The sequence below is a fragment of the Cetorhinus maximus genome, chromosome 2, assembly GCF_964194155.1.
Source record: "Cetorhinus maximus chromosome 2, sCetMax3.hap1.1, whole genome shotgun sequence".
In the NCBI taxonomy this organism is placed as follows: Eukaryota; Metazoa; Chordata; class Chondrichthyes; order Lamniformes; family Cetorhinidae; genus Cetorhinus; species Cetorhinus maximus.
Genome location: NC_135880.1, coordinates 218877635 through 218899778, shown reverse-complemented (window position 1 = coordinate 218899778; position 22144 = coordinate 218877635). Strand labels below are relative to the sequence as shown.

The following is a 22144-nucleotide window of genomic DNA, read 5'->3' as shown; positions in this document are numbered from 1 at the left end:
TTGGTGGCCATTAAGCCTGCTGTTATTAATTTATCTTCAAAGCTTCTGCTAAGTGCTCCTTTATTGCTGATTAACATAATATTGATCGAGCTCTATTTCTTGATGTGAGCTCTGCTTGTCTGCCTCGAGCTGGGAGGCAGATGGCGCCATATTTCACTGTAGTATTATTCCTCTGCTATTCCTTGCGTCCCTATTTAATTAAATGTGTCTCGTTAATGAAGGGTGGTGGAATAAAAATGGACAACTGGCTGTGTTCCCCGCGTTGAACAATCAGCTCACTGGCTTCATGAGTGAGCGGAGAGAAAAAGAAGCAGCAGTCTCTTTTCACGTCCAATTCCTGCATGACATGCACTGATTGTGTCACCCTAATCACATTAATAATCTCTGTATGGCTCTGGATCTATCCAAGCAGATTGATTCTTGGGACGAGAGGGCTCTCCCAAGGACAGATTGAGTAGAATGGGCCTATATTCTCTGAGGTGCAGAAGAATGAGAGGTGATCGCATTGAAACATATAAAATTATTAGAGAGATTGACAGGGCACATGCAGGAGGTTGGGCTCTCTGAACGGAGTCTAGAACTAACGGCCGTAATCTCAGAATTAGAGATCAGCCATTTGGGACAGAGGTGTGGAGAAATTTCTTCACTGAGTGTTGTGAAGCTTTGGAATTATCAGGGCACTGTGGATAAACAGTCGCTTGTTAGTACAGAACGTGAGTATCGCTGGAAAAAAGATGTTGTTGAAGCTTTTCAACAGGACTACTCACCAGAATACAAAATGTAAAGGGAACAACAACTTATACTTCATGAGAAACAGTGTTGATTGGTTGGCAAGTGGACTCCGGCTGGTAGAGGCGTTGCCATGGAGAATGCACCAGTTTACTGATGACTGACAGTTAACGGTCAAGCTTTGTTTAAATTCAAACCAGGCAGGTTGACTCCGATTGGTCAAAGCATTGCCCTGAGGGATGAACCAGAGAATGGCTGTCACCTATTTTGTTTAGTTGAAACAGGCACAATGTGTGTTTGTGTTCTTTCTGTCTGTAAAGAACAGGGCTCCGTGTGTTTCAATTAAACAAAATACTTGACAGCCATTCTCTGGTTCATTCATCAGGGTCCCTGTTCTTTGCAGATAGAAATAACATGTACACACATTGCGCCTGTTTCAAGTAAACAAAATAGATGACAGCCATTCTCTAGTTCATTCCCCAGGGCAATGCCTTGACCAGAGCCAACCTGCCTAGTTTGAATTTAAACAAAGCTTGGCAGTTAACTGTCAGTCATCAGTTAACTGGTGAATTCTCCATGCAACACCTCTACCAATCAGAGTCCACTTGCCAACGAATCTTCTCATGAAGTATAAATGGTTATTCCCTTTACATTTGGTATTGTTGCGAATTGTCCTGATGAGTGCAACACAAAAGCTTTGACAACATGTGTCTTTTTCATCAATTCTCAAAAGCTTTGGATATTCAGTTATTGAGTATATTCAAGTCTGAGATCAACAGATTTTTGGACACCAAGGGAATCAAGCGATCTGGGGATTGAGCAGGACAGTGGAATGGAAAGAAATGATCAGTCATGGTCTTACTGAGCTGTGGAGCAGAGTCAATGAGCCATCTGGCCTACTCCTGGCTCCTATTTCTTATGTTCTTAGGCAAGGCTGGGTATGGCCCAGACCATGTTAAAAGGACAGTGAGATTTTGGACACGGATGAAAGAGAATTCCTGGCACAAGTCAGGCTGTAGCTACGTAGTGGGCAGTGAACAATCAGCCATTGCTCATGATCTGGAAAACTTTTGAGCGCTAAGAGTTACAGGCACAACATTCCTCAGGATACTCGTGGTAGGAACATTAAAGACAGGGTTAGGCTATTCAGGCACTCTAGCCTGCTCCACTATTCAATTAGACCATGACTGATCTGCACCTACTCCATTCTCCTTCCTTTGTTCCACATTCCTTCGGTAACCTCACCTGACAAAAAATTATTAATCTTGACCTTGAAAGCTCTAATTAACACCCAGCGTCCATACTTTGATGGAGAGTGCCAAATTTTGACCAGCCCTTTGTTTGAAAGAGCGTGTTTCTTGGTTTTGCTCCTGATTGGCTTAGCTCTAATTTTAGGATGAGAGGAAATAGTTTTCTGTATCTACCCAATCAAATTGTTTTAAATACATGTTTACCACCTCAAACAAGGGAATACAAGTCAGACTTATGCAGTCTGCCTTCATTATTTAACCCTCTCAGACCCGGTATTAATCTGGTGGAGCTGTTCTGCCCTTTTCTGAGACCAATATATCCATCCTGAGGTGCCCAGAACAAAGAGCTGGTCTCCAGACAGGGCCTGAGCAAGACCCTCTACTACTGAAGCTCAGCTTCCTCACATTTGTGTTCCATTAGCCTCCTTGATTGCTTTTTGTAACTGTTTACTGACTTTTAAATGATTCAAAAGTATAGTTGTCAAAAAATAATTGCTAACAATTAGAGCACTTGTACTGCAGGCTGTTGCTGCAATCGCTCCCGCTCTACAAACTAACAATAATATCCACTAGGATAACGATGAAGCCAGGCAGTCTGAGATACAAGATCGGAAGAAACCATAAAATACAACTCTTCAAAAGGCCGTGTGACTTTTATAAACACTGGCATCCGTCCAAATGCAAACATGTTTTGCAGCTTAACCATCATAGAAACATAGGAATGGAAGGAGGCCATTCAGCCCATCGAGCCTGTTCTGCCATCGAATCAGATCGTGGCTGATCCGCAACCCATATCGCTTAACACCTTGGTTAACAAAAATCAATCAATCTCAGTTTTAAAATGTACAACTGATTTGAGTATGATTTGCCGTTTGTGGAAGAGAGTTGAAAACTTCCAGTGCCCTTTGTGTGTAGATGTTTCCTAATTTCATCCTGAAAAGCATGGCTCTAATTTTTAGATCACGCGCCCTAGTCTTAAACTCACCAACCAGTGGAAAGAGGTTTTCTCCATCTACCCTTATCTCTTCCCCCTTAATATCTTGAAGGCCTCAATCAAATCACCCCATTACCTTCGAAATTCCAGGGAATATAACCCTAGTTAGTGGAAACTCTCCTTGTAATTTAACCCTTGGAAGCCTAGTAAATGTATGCTGCACTCTCTCCAAGGTTTTTATATCCTTCTTAAGGTTTTGGTGTCCGGAACTGCTCACAGTAATATCAAAATTTCCATAGAGGTTTCTGTCAAACGTTTTCACAATTAACAAGAACGCCAATCATTTATCATTCGCCTATGTTAACAATGATAAATCATTTATTCCAACAACATGGTGCACTGAATACCTGTGCCTTAAGTGGAGCCAAGGTCACCTGGTAAGAATCCATGGAAACGGCAGCTGGAGACTGCTGGGTAACAGACACAGGGAACTGAATTGCATCTACCACCAACTGGCAGCAAAGAACCTACAGCAAACAGACAAACAATTAACAATCAAGCTTTTTTTTAAAAATGAGAGAGATTTCACTTCCCATCGTCCTTTTTCTGAGCACTCTTCTGTTCACAATTTGATCACTTTTAGGGGAGGCGATGGCGGCATCGTGGTATTGTCACTGGACTAGTAATCCAAGAGACCCAGGGTAATGCTCTGGGGACCCGGGTTTGAGTCCCACCACAACAGATGGTGGAATTTGAATTCAAGGAAATCTGCCATCCTTGCCTGATCTGGCCTACAGGCGACGCCAGACCCAAAGCAATGTGGTTGGCTCTGAACAAGGGCAATTAGGGATGGGCAATAAATGCTGGCCTGGCCAGGGATGCCCACATCATAAAACATTTCAACCCTTTTTTTAAATTTAGAGCAATGTTGGCATGAGGAGGAGCTTGGGAGGACCGGTCAAAGCAGTAAAGAGAAAAAAAAAAAGAAAAACTTGCATTTATATAGCACTTTTCTTCTTTACAGCCAATGAAACGCTTTGGAGGTGTATTCACTGTTGTAACATAGGAAACATGGCAGCTAATTTGTGCACAGCAAGCTCCCACAAACAGCAATGTGATAACAATCAGATAATCTGTTTTAGTGAAATTGATTATCGGCCAGGGCACCGGGAATAACTCCCTGCTCCCATAGGATCATTTAGTTCCGCTTGAGGGGGCAGACGGGGCCTCAGTTTAACGTCTCGTCTGAAAGCCAGTAGCTCCAACAGTGCAGCACTCTCTCAGCGCTGCACTGGACTGTCAACTAGGTTTTTGTGCTCAAGTCTTGGAGTGGGACTTAAAACCTGGAACTTTTAGACTCAAGAGGCGAGAGTGCTACCACCCGAGCCACAGCTGACACAACCTTGAATATGGAAGATGTAGTCTAATGGACGTTGATTGATTTCCCCTTGTTTCATTGCTTCAGGTCAGTTTGATTGCGTAATCTGGAGATGTTCCCATAACAATCGCTATCTTACAATCCTGCAAACAACTAGTCTGTGCTAGATTGTGCTTGCAAGGTTGAAGATGATGTTTTGCCCAAGGAGAATTACCAAACACTGGTGTATATAACACTGTAAACTTCATATGAGGAGGATCATAGGGCCATCTGCTCATATGGGAGGTGAACAGAGACATGGTGCATTCATGACAGAGATCGATAGATTTTTGGACACTGACAGAATCAAGTGATATGGGGATAAGACAGGAAAATGGAGTTGAGGTAGAAGATCAGCCATGATCTTCCTGAACAGGAGACGTCTTGAAGCATAGTGTGGCCTTTCCCTGCTTCTTTTTTAAAGTAATCTTGTGTTATGACTTGTTGTGCTTAAGTTCTAACTTCTGTGTAGTTCAGTGGTTAATGAATCTTTCTGATTCATTTCGATGTTCTTTGGACAGAAAGTAGAGGTGAAAAATATCAGTGCGGATTTAATGAGGTGTTGAAAATAGAGGGCAGAATTTTAAGGCCCCATTTCGGCAGGGACGGGGCCATAAAATGCGCCGAGCCGTTATAATCCCCATTGACGACAGCGGGAACGTAAAATCCCGCTGCTGTAAAATTCTGCCCAGAGTGTGCACAAAATGGCTTATTCAATTCTTGACACCGTAACCTTTGACCTTGAGAGGTCATTTCACTTGATAAAGAGTTATGAAGTCCACACCAAATTCTGAAGTTCCACTTATCCCTTTCGAACATCTGACTGGAGCTCTGACATTCGGAATATGAAGGACAATGATCAGACATCATATTCTAGATGCAGGGCAATTCCACGCCCATCTCCATCCCCATTCTGTGCATTGGTACGGTGATTCAAGTTAGAGCCTCTCTTCCACTCTTCAGGTATCATGCCCTGAAAGGTCATTGGTGACCATGGACATAGATTTCCTGCTGGCTGGCCAATCACGCGCTGAAACGCTCAGCGCTGCCTGGGGCGGGGGGCCGGGGGAGAGGAAGGCGAGTGCAGAAGTCAGCGCATGAGCGCCATTGCGCTCAGTGAAAGCTCCCTGAAGGCACAGAGCTGCCCCAGGGAGCTGAAGAATTTTCACATGAAAAATAAAGATCTTTTAAAAAAGCAAAACGTCCCCTCATGTGACTCTGTCACTGATGATGTCGGGACGCTTGCCCGATGTCATCGCGCGCTATTTCACGCTCGCGTGTATTGGGCGCGCACCCGCACGCCGAGGTGAATATTCAGCCTATAGTGTCCTTACAGCTGCTCAGGCTAAGGTGAAGTAACTCAACATTGAAGATCAAGCTTGGATGTCTCTTGGCCTACCTGGGCCTATTTCCACATTCAGCAGTACATTTAGCAAGTCAACAATAGAGGCAACTCCTTCAATTCATAGCTATAGTGAATGCACCATCAAACAAAGTAGCATCTCCTTAGCTATCAGCAGTTGCACTTTCACCTCAGAATCAGAAAGTTGTGGTTTCAAGTCTCAAACTTCACAGATTTGAATACAAAATCAATCTTGGTGCAGTGCTAAGGGAGTGGCTGCACCATCTTTCAAAAGAGACCTTAAAAGCGGGTCTGTCTGGCCTCTTAGGTGGACGTAGTGCTATTTTGAAGAAGAGCAGGGGAGTTCTCCTCTGAGAACTGGCCAAAACCTGTTCCTCAACCAACATCATTAAAAGCATCATTATCACATTGCTGTTCATGGGAACTTGCTGTGTGCAAATAGCTGCTGTGTCTCCTGCATTACACCTGTGGCTGCACTGCAAATTGTCTGCAGGAGGTTCAGGGACATCCTGGGATTGTATTGTAAAAGTCTTTCTTTACCTTTACCAGTTACTATTGTGCTGCAGAGGGCGAGGCTTTTTTTGGGCCTAATCCCGAAGGCCAGTCTGCCCTTTCCTTTGTCTTAAGGCCAACGCCCAGACGACTGACATCTTGTTCCATACATTGACTTACCATGCTCTGTTCTGATTGGTCCATACAAGCCACTTGACTGATGCATGCCATTGATGGTAGCTGGGGACTTTCTTCAAAGCTGATCTGTACAGAGCTCTGGAACAAACAGAAACAGTGAGTAAATGAAGTGTGCAAACCACCAATCACATACCACGGACTCACAGGGCTTGGCCAACATTTCAATGTTAAAACATTTGATTAAGAAAACTGAAGAAAATCCTGACAAAGGAATATCTTCCAATCTCATGATTGCTTGAAAGTCAACAACAGAGGCAACTCCTTCAACTCATAGCTATTCAATCCATATCCTTCCGTTCAATTTTGTTCAGTCATGTCAGCCATGGCTCAGTTGGTGGCACTCTCGCCTCTAAGTCACAAGGTTTTGGGTTGGAGTCCCAATCCAGGACTCGAGTACAAAAATCAAGGCTGACACTCCAGCGCAGTACTGAGGGAGCGCTGCATTGTCAGAGGTACAGCATTGTAAAAGCGAAGTTAAACAGAGGCCCCACCTGCTGAAGTGATAGAGAATGTGTTCCCTTTTACAGAAATTGAAATAATAGATCTCCACTGACAACGCATTACGACATGAAGAGCGAAGTCCCTTGTGTGCAACAATTAGCTGTCAGATATTTAATTCTCCTGCAAATTGCCCTCTTTTTATTACAGCCATTGAACATCAGCATAATTCTTTATAATGTGAATCACTTTGAGATGTTTCATTTTCATATTCATTTACAGGATGTGGGCATCGCTGGCTAGTCCAGCATTTATTGCCCGTCCTAATTGTCCTGACAGATGTGATAATAATTTTTCATTTATCTAGCACTTTTTCTTGCCTGTTAAATGCAGGAGGGGGTAGAATGATGCGACTGAACCAGCACTAAGAAGCCAACTCTGCAAATTGTGGAACTTAATTCAATTGGTCTGGTAATTTGTAAAGACAACCATGAAAGCTTTTGTAAAAAACCCAACAGTGTTCATTAAAGTTCTTTAGAACAACCCATGCCCTTTCTGACTCTCAATGACCACAAGGCAACTAGGGATGTCAGTGTTCTGTGCACAATTTTGTTTATAAGTTATTTATAAGTTTATAAAAAGCCCCCTGGAATTTCACCCTAAAGTCATTGAGTACTGGCAAGCTACTTGTGCAGCTAACAAAGGCCAGACTGATTGGTGGTGTAGTGGTAATGTCACTAATCCTGAGGCCTAGGTTAATGCTCTGGAGACATAGGTTCAAATCCCACCATGGCAACTAATGGAATTTAAGTTCAGTTAATAATCTGGAATTGGAAAAACTAACCTCAATAATGGTGGCTCATGAAACCATTGCTGATTGTCATAAAAACCCATCTGGTTCACAAGGAAATCTGCTGTCCTTACAAGGTCTAGCCTACATGTGACTCTGGACCTGTTGATATGTGGTTGACCCATAACTGCCCTCAAAATGGTGTGGCAAGCCACTCAGTTCAAGGGCAATTAGGGATGGGAAACAAATGCTGGCCCTGCCAGCAATGCTCAAATCCCACAAAGAAAAAAAATTACCCCTTTAAATACTTATAATCAAATCCACTAGAGAGAAAAAAAAGCCTCTCACTGACTGATGAGGTCCAATTACCATAGGTTAACCAGCTGTTTTTGAGCACTGTTATCATTTTCGAACGCTAATGTGTTCATTGCTCCACCAAACTAATATTGTAGGTCCAGTGGAAAAAGACCACAGCTTATGGTGAAGTGTGAAAGAGTGTGAAGTGTGTCTTTAGGATAGATTGGGATATTAGAAGAATCTGAATGTGATTAGTTGTATGACAAATTGGTTATTCTCTTTTTGTACAACAAATGCACCTCGGTAAAGCAAATGGAACAGGAGATGTTTCTGCCCATACTGGAGAGTCACTCCTCATTCCTATAGAGTTTCCAACCCTCCGGGATTGGCCTGGAGTCTCCAGGGATTGAAGATCAATCTCCAGGACACTGCTGTGTGCAACTCTGGGGAAAAATCATCGGGACATCAAAATAAATCATTTTTGTTTAAATTTTCCTTGAACATTTCTCTTTACCGGATATAAAAATATTGCAAATGGGGGGAAAAGGCAGTTTGGCTGACAGTCAAGCATCATCCAATTGGGTCTTTTTGCTTTCCATTCGTGATGAAAGTGCAGACATGATAGGCTGAATGGCCTCTTTCTGCGCCGTAACATTTCTATGGTCCTGGGAAGGCAGTGTGTTACGAGGATGGATGTGTTGGCCGACTAATGGCTGGAGCATTCAGGAATACATGAATCACAGTTGTCAACCCTGTATCCACAAAAGCCTTGTTCTACTAGCTTGGCTGAAATGTAAAGCTCACTTCATATTAAAAAAAAAATTCAATATATTAATAGTATGCTATTTTCACATTTTAAAATGAGGTTAAATGAGTCATGCTGTTGTATCATATCCATGCAGGAGTTAGTTGCACGGATGGAAATTTTTTGTGTTTTTCATTTGAAATGGCACAGGAAGCAATGACAACTCATGCTGCCACTCTGAAATAGAGAACTGACTACAACTGAAAATATAATCTAGCTGTGTTTATTAAAAAGGATAAGACAGGGTTGGCTTGTTTTGTGGACCCATAGTCTCATCAAAAATGGGAGTGCAGGAACGGTTGCCAACTCTGGTCTGACCCGTTCCTGGAGGGTTCATCATATGAGCGCTCGCCCAATCAAAAGCCAGCTCCATTGCTCCATCGTCAATATTTTCACGTCCATTAGACAAGAGACTTCAAAGCAAATGGAAAAGGCACAATTGTTTATAATGCCTCCTATGAATTTTCTCCTGGATTGCTCACAGGGGTTTATGCTTACATTTCTGGAGACCCCAGTGTGATCCTGGAGCGTTGGCAGCCCTACGTGTAGGCTTGGTTCCTCACATAGGCCTCTGCTCTTGTTCTCAGCTACAGCAGTGGCAGGAGCTGAATGGGGACCAGGCAACACTCCACACAGAGGGTGGCAAGAGCCAGCGGTTGAAAACGTGTATGCCCCTTCCGACAGTCATCTTGGCGATGCCCTTGGTGGATTGCTGGGAGTCGGTGATCTGTCACTCCCTTCGTTGCCACGGTGAATTGCCCCTTGCAGACTGGACTGGGATGGGGGCATGACAATGGTTGGATTTTACCATAAATTGCAAACTCACTCCCAGAAAATTGCTCGCTTCTTTTCTTTTTTTTTAAAGATGGTGACAAAATTCTGAATTGTGTCAACTCTCGGACTCCAATCCTCACCATGTTGAGCTAGGGTTTCCAACACTGGTGAGGGGCATTCTTGGGAGGTTTCCTCATCCATCTCCAACAGCCCTGCCCACTCAAACAGCCTACCTGCTACCCTCCCGCCCGCCCCCCCCCCCCCCCTTCCCGCGCTATGACTAATTTCCAATATTTCTACAATTAATAAACAAAGGTGCTCAAAGAATAGGAAAAGTAGGCAATTTATTTTGCTGTCCCAATGCTTTCCCCCCTCAGGTTTTTCTCAAAGTCGTGTTCAGGAGATTAATCTTCAATTCTGGAGACTCTGGGACAATCCTGGAGGGTTGGCAATCCCTCTGTTGTGCTGACCTAAAGCCTTGAGCTCCATTGGCAAAACCTTCATCCGCCTGAAATGCTAATCTGGAAACTCTCAAAGGCCCTCAAATCCACATGGAAGATCTAGAGGACAACATAGATGAGACATGGGAGGGTTGCGGGGCTGCGAGAGATTACAGAAGTAGGGAGGGGTGAGGCCGTGGTGGAACTTGAAAACAAGGATGAGAATCTTAAAATCAAGAAGTTGCTTCACTGGGAGCCAATGTAGGTCAGTGAGCACAGGACATTAAAATAGACCTGTGGCAACTACAAATTAATCTTAAATCAACATGTGGTCAAATTCCAAGTGGTAACAGAATGTGCTGCTCCCTCAACCTATTGTGCCACAGGGCAGCAGGGTGCAGTTAAATGTTTTAAGGAAAGCACAAAATTCCTATAAACATTATACATAATACGCTTTGCATGAGAGAGGCACAGAGACCCTACATATATTGAATAACATGCTATGGTATGGCATTTATCTACGGCAAGGGTGTAATGACCTCTGGAATTCCAGGCCTCAAAGCCCAGTCCATCCTGTTTACGTTTTTGCCCTTCTCCAGGGGCCTGGAGTTTTGTGAAGGGCTGCTAAATCCTAAATTGGAACATTGAGATCTGTTAGGGTCAACAGCCTGGGATATCCATCACTTAGCATGAACAAGGACCACAAAGGCAAAATTTTGGACAGCCCATCTCCGTTGTGTAATACAGGACAATGTACATCAACAAACAGCTGAGAATGTGATAGTTCCAAAAAAACAAGTCACATGATATTTACATGGAGCCAGAAATCAAACTCTGTGTGGGCAGTACCGAGACACAAAGTTTTGTCACTAAAACGTCACCTCACTCATCACTAGCAGCCTGTCACCACTTGGAAGTTCACCGCATGTTGGTCTATTTTAATGTCCTGTGCGCTTTGAGTTGCACTGACTCCCCGTCAAGCTATATCTTAATTTTAAGATTCTCATCCTTGTCTTCAAGTCCCTCCATAGCCTCACCCCTCCCCATCGCTCTGATCTCCTCCAGCCTCACAACCCTCCGAGATACCTGTGCTCCTCTAATTCTGGCCTCTTGCGCATTCCCAATCCTAATTGTTCCATATTGGTGGTTGTGCCTTCAGTTGCCTATGCCCCAAGCTCTGGAATACCCTCCCTATGCCTCTCCCCCCTCTACCTCGCTTTCCTCCTTTAAGACACTCCTTAAATCTACCTCTTTGACCAGGTTTTTGGTCAGCTGACTTAACATCCCCTTATGTGTCTTGGAGTCATATTCTGTTTTGCAATGCTCCTGTGAAGTACCTGTTACATTAAAGGCGCTATATAAGACTTGTTAGACCAGCCAGGAGATATGCTGAACTTGCTAACCAAATAAATGAACTTTAACCTTGTGTGGTGAAAGGAATCTGCACTGCAAAATTGAAAATATTATTCATATTCTGAGAGCTATCCTTTAGAAATGAAAATTTAAGTCAGTTGTCCACTTGGATGAATCACGGGGCATTATATCAGAGTTATATCAACGCAATGGATTTTTGCAGGTCTAGGGGCTGCATTTGATAGATGAGAGCAAGGCCAGTGACTAGGAATTAATACAGTGAGCTTGATTCCACCAGTTCCAGACTCTCAGGTACAAATTTGGCCACTGGTTTGTAATCTGTTTATTTAAGCAGCTTCCAATCGTTGGGCTTTCAGCAACTGTCTGGAATCATAGAATGGTTACAGCACAGAAAGAGGACTTTCAGCCTGTCTTGTCCGTGTTGGCTCTCTGGAAGAACAATTTAGGTAGTCCCACATTTCTGTCCTTCCCCTGTAGCCCTGCAAACTCTCTCTCTTCAGTGCTCACCCCATTCCCTTTTGAAAGCCACAATTGGATCCACCTCCATTACTCTGCATTCCAAATTAGAACCACCCGCATTTAGTTCTTTTGCCAGTCATGTTAAATCCATGTCCCCTGGCTCTCAGCCCTTCCAATGCGATCAGTTTCTCCCTATCTATTATGTCCACATTCCTAATGATTTTGAACACCTTTATCAAATCTCCCCTCAATCTTCTCTAAGGAGAACGACCCCAGATTCTCCAACCTATCCATGCAACTGATTAAAACAATGGGAGAAATCTAGAAAAAGGATAGGGAACTGAGTGGAGCAATCTTTGACACTGGCATTCCACTGAGTCCAACCCAGACAGATGAGGTAGGGTCGACTATGACCTTGTATGATAGCAAATCAACAACCTACTTCCACTGAATTTTGGTTATCAAACTCAGGAATCATGTAAAATGAGTTAAAAATGGTCATAATCCATTTACATGATCACTCCAATTCAAAATTACCCCCTCATGGAGTGCGAGTCTCTCCTGAGTATCAGCATAAAAGTTCTCTGTGAAATAGATTTATCATTCTCGATTAGATTTGCCAAACCTCCAGGAAACAAAGATTTATCTCCAGGACACTGCTTCAAGCAATCCTGGAGAAAATTATGCAGCCATTGTAAAAAAAGAGATTTGCTTTATTTCTCATTTTCCTTTGAAGGCTTCTCTTTATTACTTACATATATAATTCAAGATGGGAAAGAAGTTTGTTTGACTGTCAGTCAAACATCATCCAATTGGATCGCGAGGAGTCTTCTCGCTTTCCATTCGGAAGGGGGAGGTCAGGGCGGTGCCTGTGAGTGACCAATGGCAGGAGTGGAGGGAGTGGGGGGGGCGGGCAGGGTCATGTGATGCAACCTCCCAGGCCACATTCAAGTAGGATTGGAAAGCAAATTCTCCATCCACTTCCCTCGAGTATCGGCCATGCTGGTCAGTTGTGTGTTGCAATCCCCAATGATGTTGCTGTCACGTTGTGAGGGGAGTTGCGCAAGGACTCCTGCATCGTGGTTTAGCAAATCAATTTTTTAAAAAAAAACACAAAACCACTCCAATTTCATTATGACTGAGAGCTTTAATCAGAAAATTCCACAGGATTACTGATTGGGGAAGGAGAAACATGGAGCTGAATCCTTGGGCCAGTGATGACCTGGCTGCTTTATCTAGTTCTTATTTAAATTTTTTTAAGTTGCAGACAGGGCACCTTCACATTGAAGCACCCTCTCAGTTACATACCCTTTCCTGCAGCCTGCTGCCTCTCGCAAACTGGAAGGCCCCTGATTGGCCCTCCAGCTTCGAGAGCCTGCTTTCCATTTGGCCAGGGAGCCTGTCTCCATGCCAATTTAGGGGCTGCCTCTGTACAAATTGCAAGTCTGTGACTGGTTCCCCCAGCCCACCATCACCCCACCTCACCCCACCCCTCTTCCATTGCCAGAGGTGGGTTTGGGGACCCAGACACAGTCCCGACTCCTACTTCGCACCGCCAAAGCGGAAGTTCGGCCTATCCGCACAGTCACAGTGCCGTGGGGAGAGGAATGTTCTTCTGAGATTGAGACTAAGGCAAGTTTGTCAGGATGGAATGGGAAATTTATCCTGCGTCTATTTGATCTCACCGTGCATCATGCTGACACCGAGTGGCTTGTGTGGAGAAAGCGAGTGGTCCATCCACTGACCTTCACACCGGTGAACAGCGTATCCATTCCCAAGTAAACAATAGGAGCTGCCAAAACAGACAGCTTTTCATATATTACATTGGCCTAACATTAAAAGATAGCTTATAAAATCAGGCTTGTCTTGTCACCTCAGGTATTCAAGAGATTTTGTGAAATCAATCTCCTATATTTATAATTTGGAGATATCATGAGCAAATATTGCCTTCACCTTAATGTTCAATCAGCTATCAGATTCCAGAGATCTTCAAACTCCCAGAAAATGGGGGAATCTAGGAACATTCCGTGAGAGTATCTGGGTTTCTGGAACATTCTTCAGCCTTGGAATGTTAACTGCGAGAGCTGTATAAGGAGTCAGCTGTCAAAGGACTACAATAGGGCAGTTAATAATTAAAGAGCATTGCTCCTTTTAGATTTTGATTCAGTAGTATTGGTTTCAACTGTGCCTCACTCATTGAACATGTGAAAATAACACTGCCAGTGGACTAAAGGCAGGTAAGAGTAATTTTATTTAATCCTAGGATTTTTGATCACTCATCTTAATGCCAAGTAACATCGTTGGGTTACAGGACATGACTGTACTTCCATCCGGGTTACAGGACATGACTGTACTTCCATCCCCACCCCATACCCTAATTCTTGATCGAGGGGCATGAGGGGAATATTAACTTAGTAAAGCATTTTCTTCGCAAAGACAAGGTGCTAATCCACAGGGAATAAATTCTTAAAGGAATAGTCTTAAAGGATAGAGTTAACAGTAGATTTAATAGCGGTGTTCGAAATCTTGAATAGTTTCAATAAAGTAAATAAGGAGAAGTAGCAAAAGGGTTGGTAACCTGTAGTAAGTGTAAGTTAAACCTTTCATACTGTTATAGGGATCATGTGACTGTACATGCGAATCAGCCCTAAGTGCGGGTAATCTTAGGGGCAGAGATTTCTAGCCTTGGTCTTGGAACAGGCATGTCGCTTCATCAGGAGCTCTGTAAATAAAGTTTACTGTTTTTTACAAGAAACCAGTCTGGTACTCCAAGTTTATTACATGACCAGAGGACACAGATTAAAGAGCAATTTGCAAAAGATGAAGAGAATATCTTTTTTTTTTTACACACAGCAAGTGATCTGGACTGCACAACATGCAAAGCAGATTCAATAGTAACTTTCAAAAGGGAATTAAATAAATCCTCTGGCTGGGAAATCTAAAACGCAGGGGCATTGTCCCAGGATAAGTAGCCTAAACTCATTTAGGACAGGATGAGGAGAAATTTCTTCACTTCAAAGAGTTGTGAATCTTTAGAATTCTCTGCCCCAGAGATAGGTGGATGCTCCATTCTTGAATATGTTTTGAGGCTGGGATGGACAGAGGGTCCGTCTCTCAGGGAATGAAGAGACATGGGGAACAGGTGGGAAAGTGAAATTGAAGCCGAAGATTAGTCATGATCGTATTGAATGACAGAGCAAGCTCGATGGGCCGTATGGTCTACTCCTGCTCCTATCCTGTACGTTAAGTTCTCAAATACTTGAATGACAACAATTTGCAGGACTTTGAGAGAGATGAATTGGACAGCTCTTTGAAAGAGACATCACTGGCACGATGGGCCGAATGCCCTCCTGCTGTTCTGTTTCATTCTATGATCCTATGATTCAATGATCTGACCCTTGATAGTTCTTCACATCTTCAAGTGCCAGTTCAGGTGGGCATAAAAGATCCCACAGTAGTTTTTGAAGAAGACAACAGAAGTCCCCAGGCTCCTGAACAACATTCCTCCCTCAAGCAACGCCATCAAAAACAGAGGATCTGCTCACTCACTGTTTGTGCAACTTCTGTGCAAAAATTGGCTGCCCACTTTCCCTACATAATAGTGACTGCAATTCAGAACTAATCCCTTGGTTTGAAAAACACATTGGGTCATGCTTAGGTCATAATTTGATGCTATATAAATGCAGGCTCTTCCTTTAGAATTTCTCCAGAGTATTTTTATTTCCGTTAGCGTTGCCAGCAGCATACTGACATTCCGATGGAAGATGCTATCACTGCCAGACAGAACATGAGGAAATGTAGTATGTACCACAAGGACATTTCAGCATGTCAGATATCCAGTTATGCAGTCTTATGGCCATTACATAAAAGCAAAATACTGCTGATGTTGGAAACCTGAAATAAAAACAGAAAATGCTGGAAAATCTCAACTCAACATGTAGTATTTACTGCACGGTGAAGCAAGAGGTCTTTGACCTTCTCATTGTATGTGACCTCCCGACAAATACCGACACTCTCCCACTGACACCCCCCTACAAATACTGACACACTCCCACTGACACCCCCCGACAAATACTGACACACTCCCACTGACACCCCCCGACAAATACTGACACACTCCCACTGACAACCCCCTACAAATACTGACACACTCCCACTGACACCCCCCGACAAATACTGACACACTTCCACTGACACCCCCCTACAAATACTGACACACTCCCACTGACGCTCCCCTACAAATACTGACACACTCCCACTGACACCCCCCTACAAATACTGACACACTCCCACTACCCCCGCTACAAATACTGACACACTCCCACTGACACTCTCCTACAAATACTGACACACTCCCACTACTCCCCCTACAAATACTGACACACTCCCACTGACACTCTCCTACAAATACTGACACACTCCCACTGACGCTCCCCTATAAATACTGACACACTCCCACTGACACTCTCCTACAAATACTGACACACTCCCACTACTCCCCCTACAAATACTGACACACTCCCACTGACACTCTCCTACAAATACTGACACACTCCCACTGACGCTCCCCTATAAATACTGACACACTCCCACTGACACTCCCCTACAAATACTGACACACTCCCATTGACGCTCCCCTACAAATACTGACACACTCCCACTGACACCCCCTACAAATACTGACACACTCCCAATGACCCTCCTACAAATACTGACACACTCCCACTGACACCCCCCTACAAAATACTGACACACTCCCACTGACACCCCCTACAAATAATGACACACTCCCACTGACACCCCCTACAAATACTGACACACTCCCACTACCCGCCCTACAAATACTGACACACTCCCACTGACACCCCCTACAAATACTGAGACACCATCCACAGACCACCTGGCCGTGCCAATCATTAACCGCACGTGTCCATGACATCTTTGTCAATCTCTCCTGAGCTCCCACCTATCCCTGACCTTCTATTTTGCTCCACTTGCTCCGCTTCCTCTTAAACAGTATAAAAGCCATCACATTTCTACTTCTCTTTAGCTCTGAAGAGTCACACTGACTTGAAGTGTTAACTTTGTTTCTCTGTCCAAAGGTGTTGCCAGGCCTGTTGAGATTTTCCAGCATTTTCTGTTTTTATTTCAGGTTTCCAACCTCCGTATTATTTTGCTTTTATCTAATGGTCATAAGGCTGCATAACTGGAGATCTGACATGCTGAAATGTTCTCTTGCCCCATTGCCTTCATATTACACAACAAGACTACTGGAAGATAAAAGCAAAAAACTGCGGATGCTGGAAATCCAAAGCAAAAATAAAAATACCTGGAAAAACTCAGCAGGACTGGCAGCATCTGCGGAGAGGAATACAGTCAACATTTCGAGTCCGTATGACTCTTCAACTGAACTAAGGAAAAATAGAAAAGAGGTGAAATATAAGCTGGTTTAAGGTGGGGTGGGACAGGTAGAGCTGGATAGAGGGCCAGTGGAGATTGCCAAAAGATGACATAGACAAAAGGACAAAGAGGTGTTGACGGTGGTGATATTAGCTAAGAAATGTGCTAATAGGTGACATTAAGGGTAGAAAGCAGGACGAGCAAGGTACAGATAGCCCTAGTGGGGGTGGGGTGGGGGGAAGGGATCGAAATAGGCTAAAAGGTAGAGATAAAACAATGGATGGAAATACATTTAAAAATAATGGAAATAGGTGGGAAAAGAAAAATCTATATGAATTATTGGAAAGAAGGGGGATCGGAAAGGGGGTGGGGATGGAGGAGAGAGTTCATGATCTAAAATTGTTGAACTCAATATTCAGTCCGGAAGGCTGTAAAGTGCCCAGTCGGAAGATGAGGTGCTGTTCCTCCAGTTTGCGTTGAGCTTCACTGGAACATTGCAGCAGGCCAAGGACGGACATGTGGGCATGAGAGCAGGGTGGGGTGTTGAAACGGCAAGCGACAGGGAGGTCTGGGTCATGCTTGCGGACAGACCGAAGGTGTTCTGGAAGTGCTGAAGGATAAAGCCATCGCAATAACACAAGCCCATTTTTAGCATGAGGGGCTCTGCATCAAGCTCCGAAACACTGATTTCACTGGCACTGGACACCTTGGTCTCATCCCATTACCTCGGGTAGTAACCCAACGCTCTCGGAATGCTCTAAAAGTGCTGAATTACCATTAGCCTAACAAATGGCTCAACTGAAGAATAAAAACAAGCAGATTGATTCTTGTGCAAATGGGGTTCGATACTTAAGTAGCCCACCGCACAGCTAATATCTGATACGGATTTCTCTGGCATCCAACTACCAACCAGTAATCAGTGTAATTTCTTCCTACGGCTGGAATCAGATGGTATTTCAAAGCTGCAATTTCTTCCCCCCTCACTCACTGAAAACTGCCTCATGGAACAGTGACAATCGCACTTACAGCAGCACTTGGCCAGCTGAGGCTTCCCAAACTGCCTGCTGGAAGCCTGGACGCCTGTACCTGAAACGTCAACTTTGATTTTGATCTCGATGATAAGATTCATTGGACATTTTTAAGGTTGAGCTGGACAGATTCTTGACCAACGAGGGAGTCAAAGGACATCGGGAGTGGGCAGGAATGTGGAGTTCAGGCCACCGTTAGATCAGCCATGACCTTATTGAAGGGCAGTGCAGGCTCGAGGGGCTGAATGGCCTACTCCTGCTTCGTATGTCTTGGTCGTATATTAACGATAACTCTATTTTGGAAACCTCCTTTTAACGCTCCAATTTGATTGAGTCAAATCTCCCTGGTACAGTTAGAAGCCAACAATCTACTTGTTATTTTTAAACAAGTGTGCACTCTCCGGTATAGCTGAAATCTGGACTGTCCGGTACAAAAGCACATGTCTGGTTACCCTAGTAGCATTCCACCAGTTGATTGGAGAAGGTTCGCTACAGCTTTACCATCAGAGTTTTACGAATTTACAAAAACTATAGTATAGAAAAGGCCATTTGGCACCCACGGTCTATGGCGGTCTTTATAATTCACCACAAGTGAGCTCCCATTCTAATTACCTCTTCTCAGCCTCCCTCCTGTATCTTTCTCTCTCCCCTTCTCCCTCATGCATGTATCAAGCTTTCCCTTAAACACATCAGTGCTAACTGTTTCAATCCCTCCATGTGCCAGTGAGTTCCATATTCTCAAAACATTGCCCAGAAATTCCTCCCAAATTCTTTACTCAATCCGTTTGTGACCATATTAAATTGATGGCTCTGAACGAACCCGGACACTAAACATAATTACAATTTGCAGATTGATTCCGTTACACCAGCACAGTTCGCTTTATCTAAGTTAGTTCTCTCGGGTAGGCATTTATGAAGAAAAACGTCAACCCTTCAGTCTAAAAGAGCGAGAGGTGATCTAATCAAGGGGTGTAAAAATATAAAAAGAATTCAGTACGACAGATACAGAAAAACTACTTCCTTCGGTAAGGGAATGAAGAATAAGGGGACATATGATAATCTTAAAATTGGAGCTAAACAATTCATAAGATCAAAAGAACATAAAAAATAGTTGGAGTCGGCCATTCAGCCCTTCGAGGCTGCTCTGCCATTCAATGAGATCATGGTTGATCTTCTACCTCAACACCATTTTCCCGCAATACCCCTGTATCCCTTGACGTTTTTAAATAGGTGGAAATCTATCAATCTCAGTCTTGAACGCACTCAGCGACTGAGCCTCCACAGTCCTCCTGGGGCAGAGAATTCCAAAGATTTACCATCCTCTGACTGAAGAAATTCCTTCCTTATCTCAGTCCTAAATGGCCCGCCCCTTAGTTACAAGCAAAATCAGGAAACGCTTCTTACACCAAGGGTAGTGGAAATGTGGAATTTTCTCCCCCACCACCCCCAAAAACAAAACCGAGATTGACAGATTTTTGTTAGGCAAGTACATTAAGGGATTATAGAATTGAGATAGGTAAAAGGAAATGAGATGTAGAGTAGCCATAATTTAATAGAATGGTAGAACAGGCTTGAGAAGCTGAATGGTCCACTCTTGTTCCTATTTTTTTTACTTATTCATCCAAAGGATGTGGGCTTCACTGGCTGGGCCAGCATTTATTGCCCATCCCTAATTGCCCTTGAGAAGGTGAAGGTGAGCTGCCTTTTTGAACTGCTGCAGTCCATGTGGTATAGAAACACCTACAGTGCTGTTAGGGAGGGAGTTCCAGGATTTTGACCCAGCGAAATTGAAGGAACGGTGAGATATTTCCAAGTCAGGAAGGTTGAATGGCTTGGAGGGGAACTTACAGGTGGTGGCATTCCCATGTGTCTGCTGCCCCCTGTCCTTCTAGGTGGTAGAGGTCGCAGGTCTGGAAGGTGCTGTTGAAGGAGCCTTGGTGAGTTGCTGCAGATGGTACATGCTGCCAATGTGTGTGAATGTTTAAAGTGGTGGATGGGGTGCCAATCAAGCAGACTGCGTTGTCCTATGCCTATACAGCTGTCTGGTACGTACCTCCACTGTTGTCCTATTGTGTATAAATAACAGTCTGGCACGTACCCACACTGCGGGGCTACTTGCAATATTGTTGGACTAGGCCCATTCTCAAACCACAGGCACTGGCACAGATGACATGATATTCCTTGTCCACAGAGCCCAAACTGCTCTGTTGTCTGTATTCACCATTAATCATGTCCAACCCGCCAAGGCCCACACTGCAGCCTTGGCCTCAGTTTGTGCACATGCAGCAATAGTGAAATGAGCCAGAGATCCTTTGATGTAGGAGGAGGAAAAATATATTATTGCTCTTTTGGTTTTGTTAACTTTAGCTTTGCTTAACAGAGGCAAAAATAAAAATGCCAAGTCTTTTTACTGCAGATGCCTGTGTCTTAGCTGTGTTTATGGATACAGATCATGTTGCGGCTCAGGGAGAGAACTCAGCCCCAGGAGGCTGGCCTCACTCCGGCACATTGCTGCTTCGCTCTCAGTCCATCCCTCGGGTATGGCCGACAGATTGGTTTCTGCCAACTGCTTTCTGCACACGTGCATAAAAAATTCTGTTGTATTGCTTGTAAGTTAATCAGGGGATTCTATGCAGCGTAGCAGCAGCACAGAATGGGGCCATTCAGCCCACTGTACTTGTGCTAGCACTTTGTAAGTGCTATTCAATTATTCTCTCGCCACTGACCTTTCCTCTTAACCCCACAAATTCAAGCATTATGTCCATAATTATATAAGCAATTAGTCAAGATCCTGTGACACTTTTTGAAGAAGAACCGGACATTCTTGTGGTACCTGGGCCAAAATCCATCCCTCAACCAGCATCAGTAGCAACTTGCATTTATATAGTGCCTTAATGGAGTCAAAACCTCACAATCTGCCTCGCAGGAGCATTACCAAGTGAAATTTGCCACCAAGCCACGTAAGGAGATATTAAGATAGGTGGCTCTAAGGAGCATCTTGGATGGGAGTGTGAGAGGGAGTGAGAGAGAGGGAGGGAGTGAGAGAGAATCCCATAGCAGCTTTATCGATGAATAAACAATCCTCACCACCCATAGCCTGTGGACAGTGCAAAGGTGGTGATAGTACAGATTTGGGGCTGTTGGGTGAGAACACGTTTAAGCTTGGCTGTTACATTGTTACCCGATGAGTACTTTCAACGTTAATGATGTGGTAAGTGCTCGATGGTTTCTACAAGGTACAACCCATCTACAATGGGTTTTACAATCCGAATAGATTTGACAATGGGGATGGGGGCAGCATGTCAGCTGGATCTGATTCTACTCTCAGCCGCATATGTGGATTTACCAATAGGAGTCACTGTATGTTAATCAGGAGTGTGAACACTGAATTCTACCCACCTCCCCCAAGCCCAGAACCACTATAGATGAATCTAGGCGGGAAGTCAAATCTGGGATCTTCTTGCTCTTTAATAGATCCATGGGTTGATACCTCACAGAAAGGAGGCCATTTGGCCCATTATTCTCTGAAGGAACTAGCCAGTTAATTCCACTCCCCTTGCTCTTTCCCCATGGTCAATGTTTCCTCTAAGCTGCACAGCCACTCAGCATCCTAGAATCCACCACACAGACTTCACAAGTCATCCCCATTAAGATGCCGCACATGCACAGTTACACAAAAAAGTTACCAAGAGGTTAAATGAATAGGCCATGGTTAGCAAGAATAATTGTTCCCCGTAGCCCTGTAAATTTTCCCTTTTCAAGAATATATCCAATTCCCCATGGAATCTGCTTTCATCGTTCCTTCAGGCATTGCTTCCAGATCAAAGCATCTCACTGCATAAAAGAATTCTCAACTACCCCTCCCCCATTTCCTTTTGCTTAAAACCTATAGCTTAATAATACCGTCCATCACTCAGTGGCTTCACCATCAACACAGCCCTCATCAACCACTTGAA

General features: G+C 44.0%; 1 protein-coding gene across 2 annotated transcripts in view; it reads right to left on the bottom strand.

Annotated features, from left to right (window-relative positions):
- Positions 1–22144, bottom strand: part of c2cd2l (c2cd2 like) — a 120504-nt gene that overhangs the window by 42883 nt on the left and 55477 nt on the right. For both annotated transcript variants that reach the window (XM_078532799.1, XM_078532803.1), the window contains exons 2-3: positions 6366–6461; positions 3321–3440 (exon numbers count right to left, since the gene is read on the bottom strand). In XM_078532799.1, coding sequence (XP_078388925.1) covers positions 3321–3440; positions 6366–6461 — 216 coding nt within the window. The remainder of the gene's footprint in view (positions 1–3320; positions 3441–6365; positions 6462–22144) is intronic.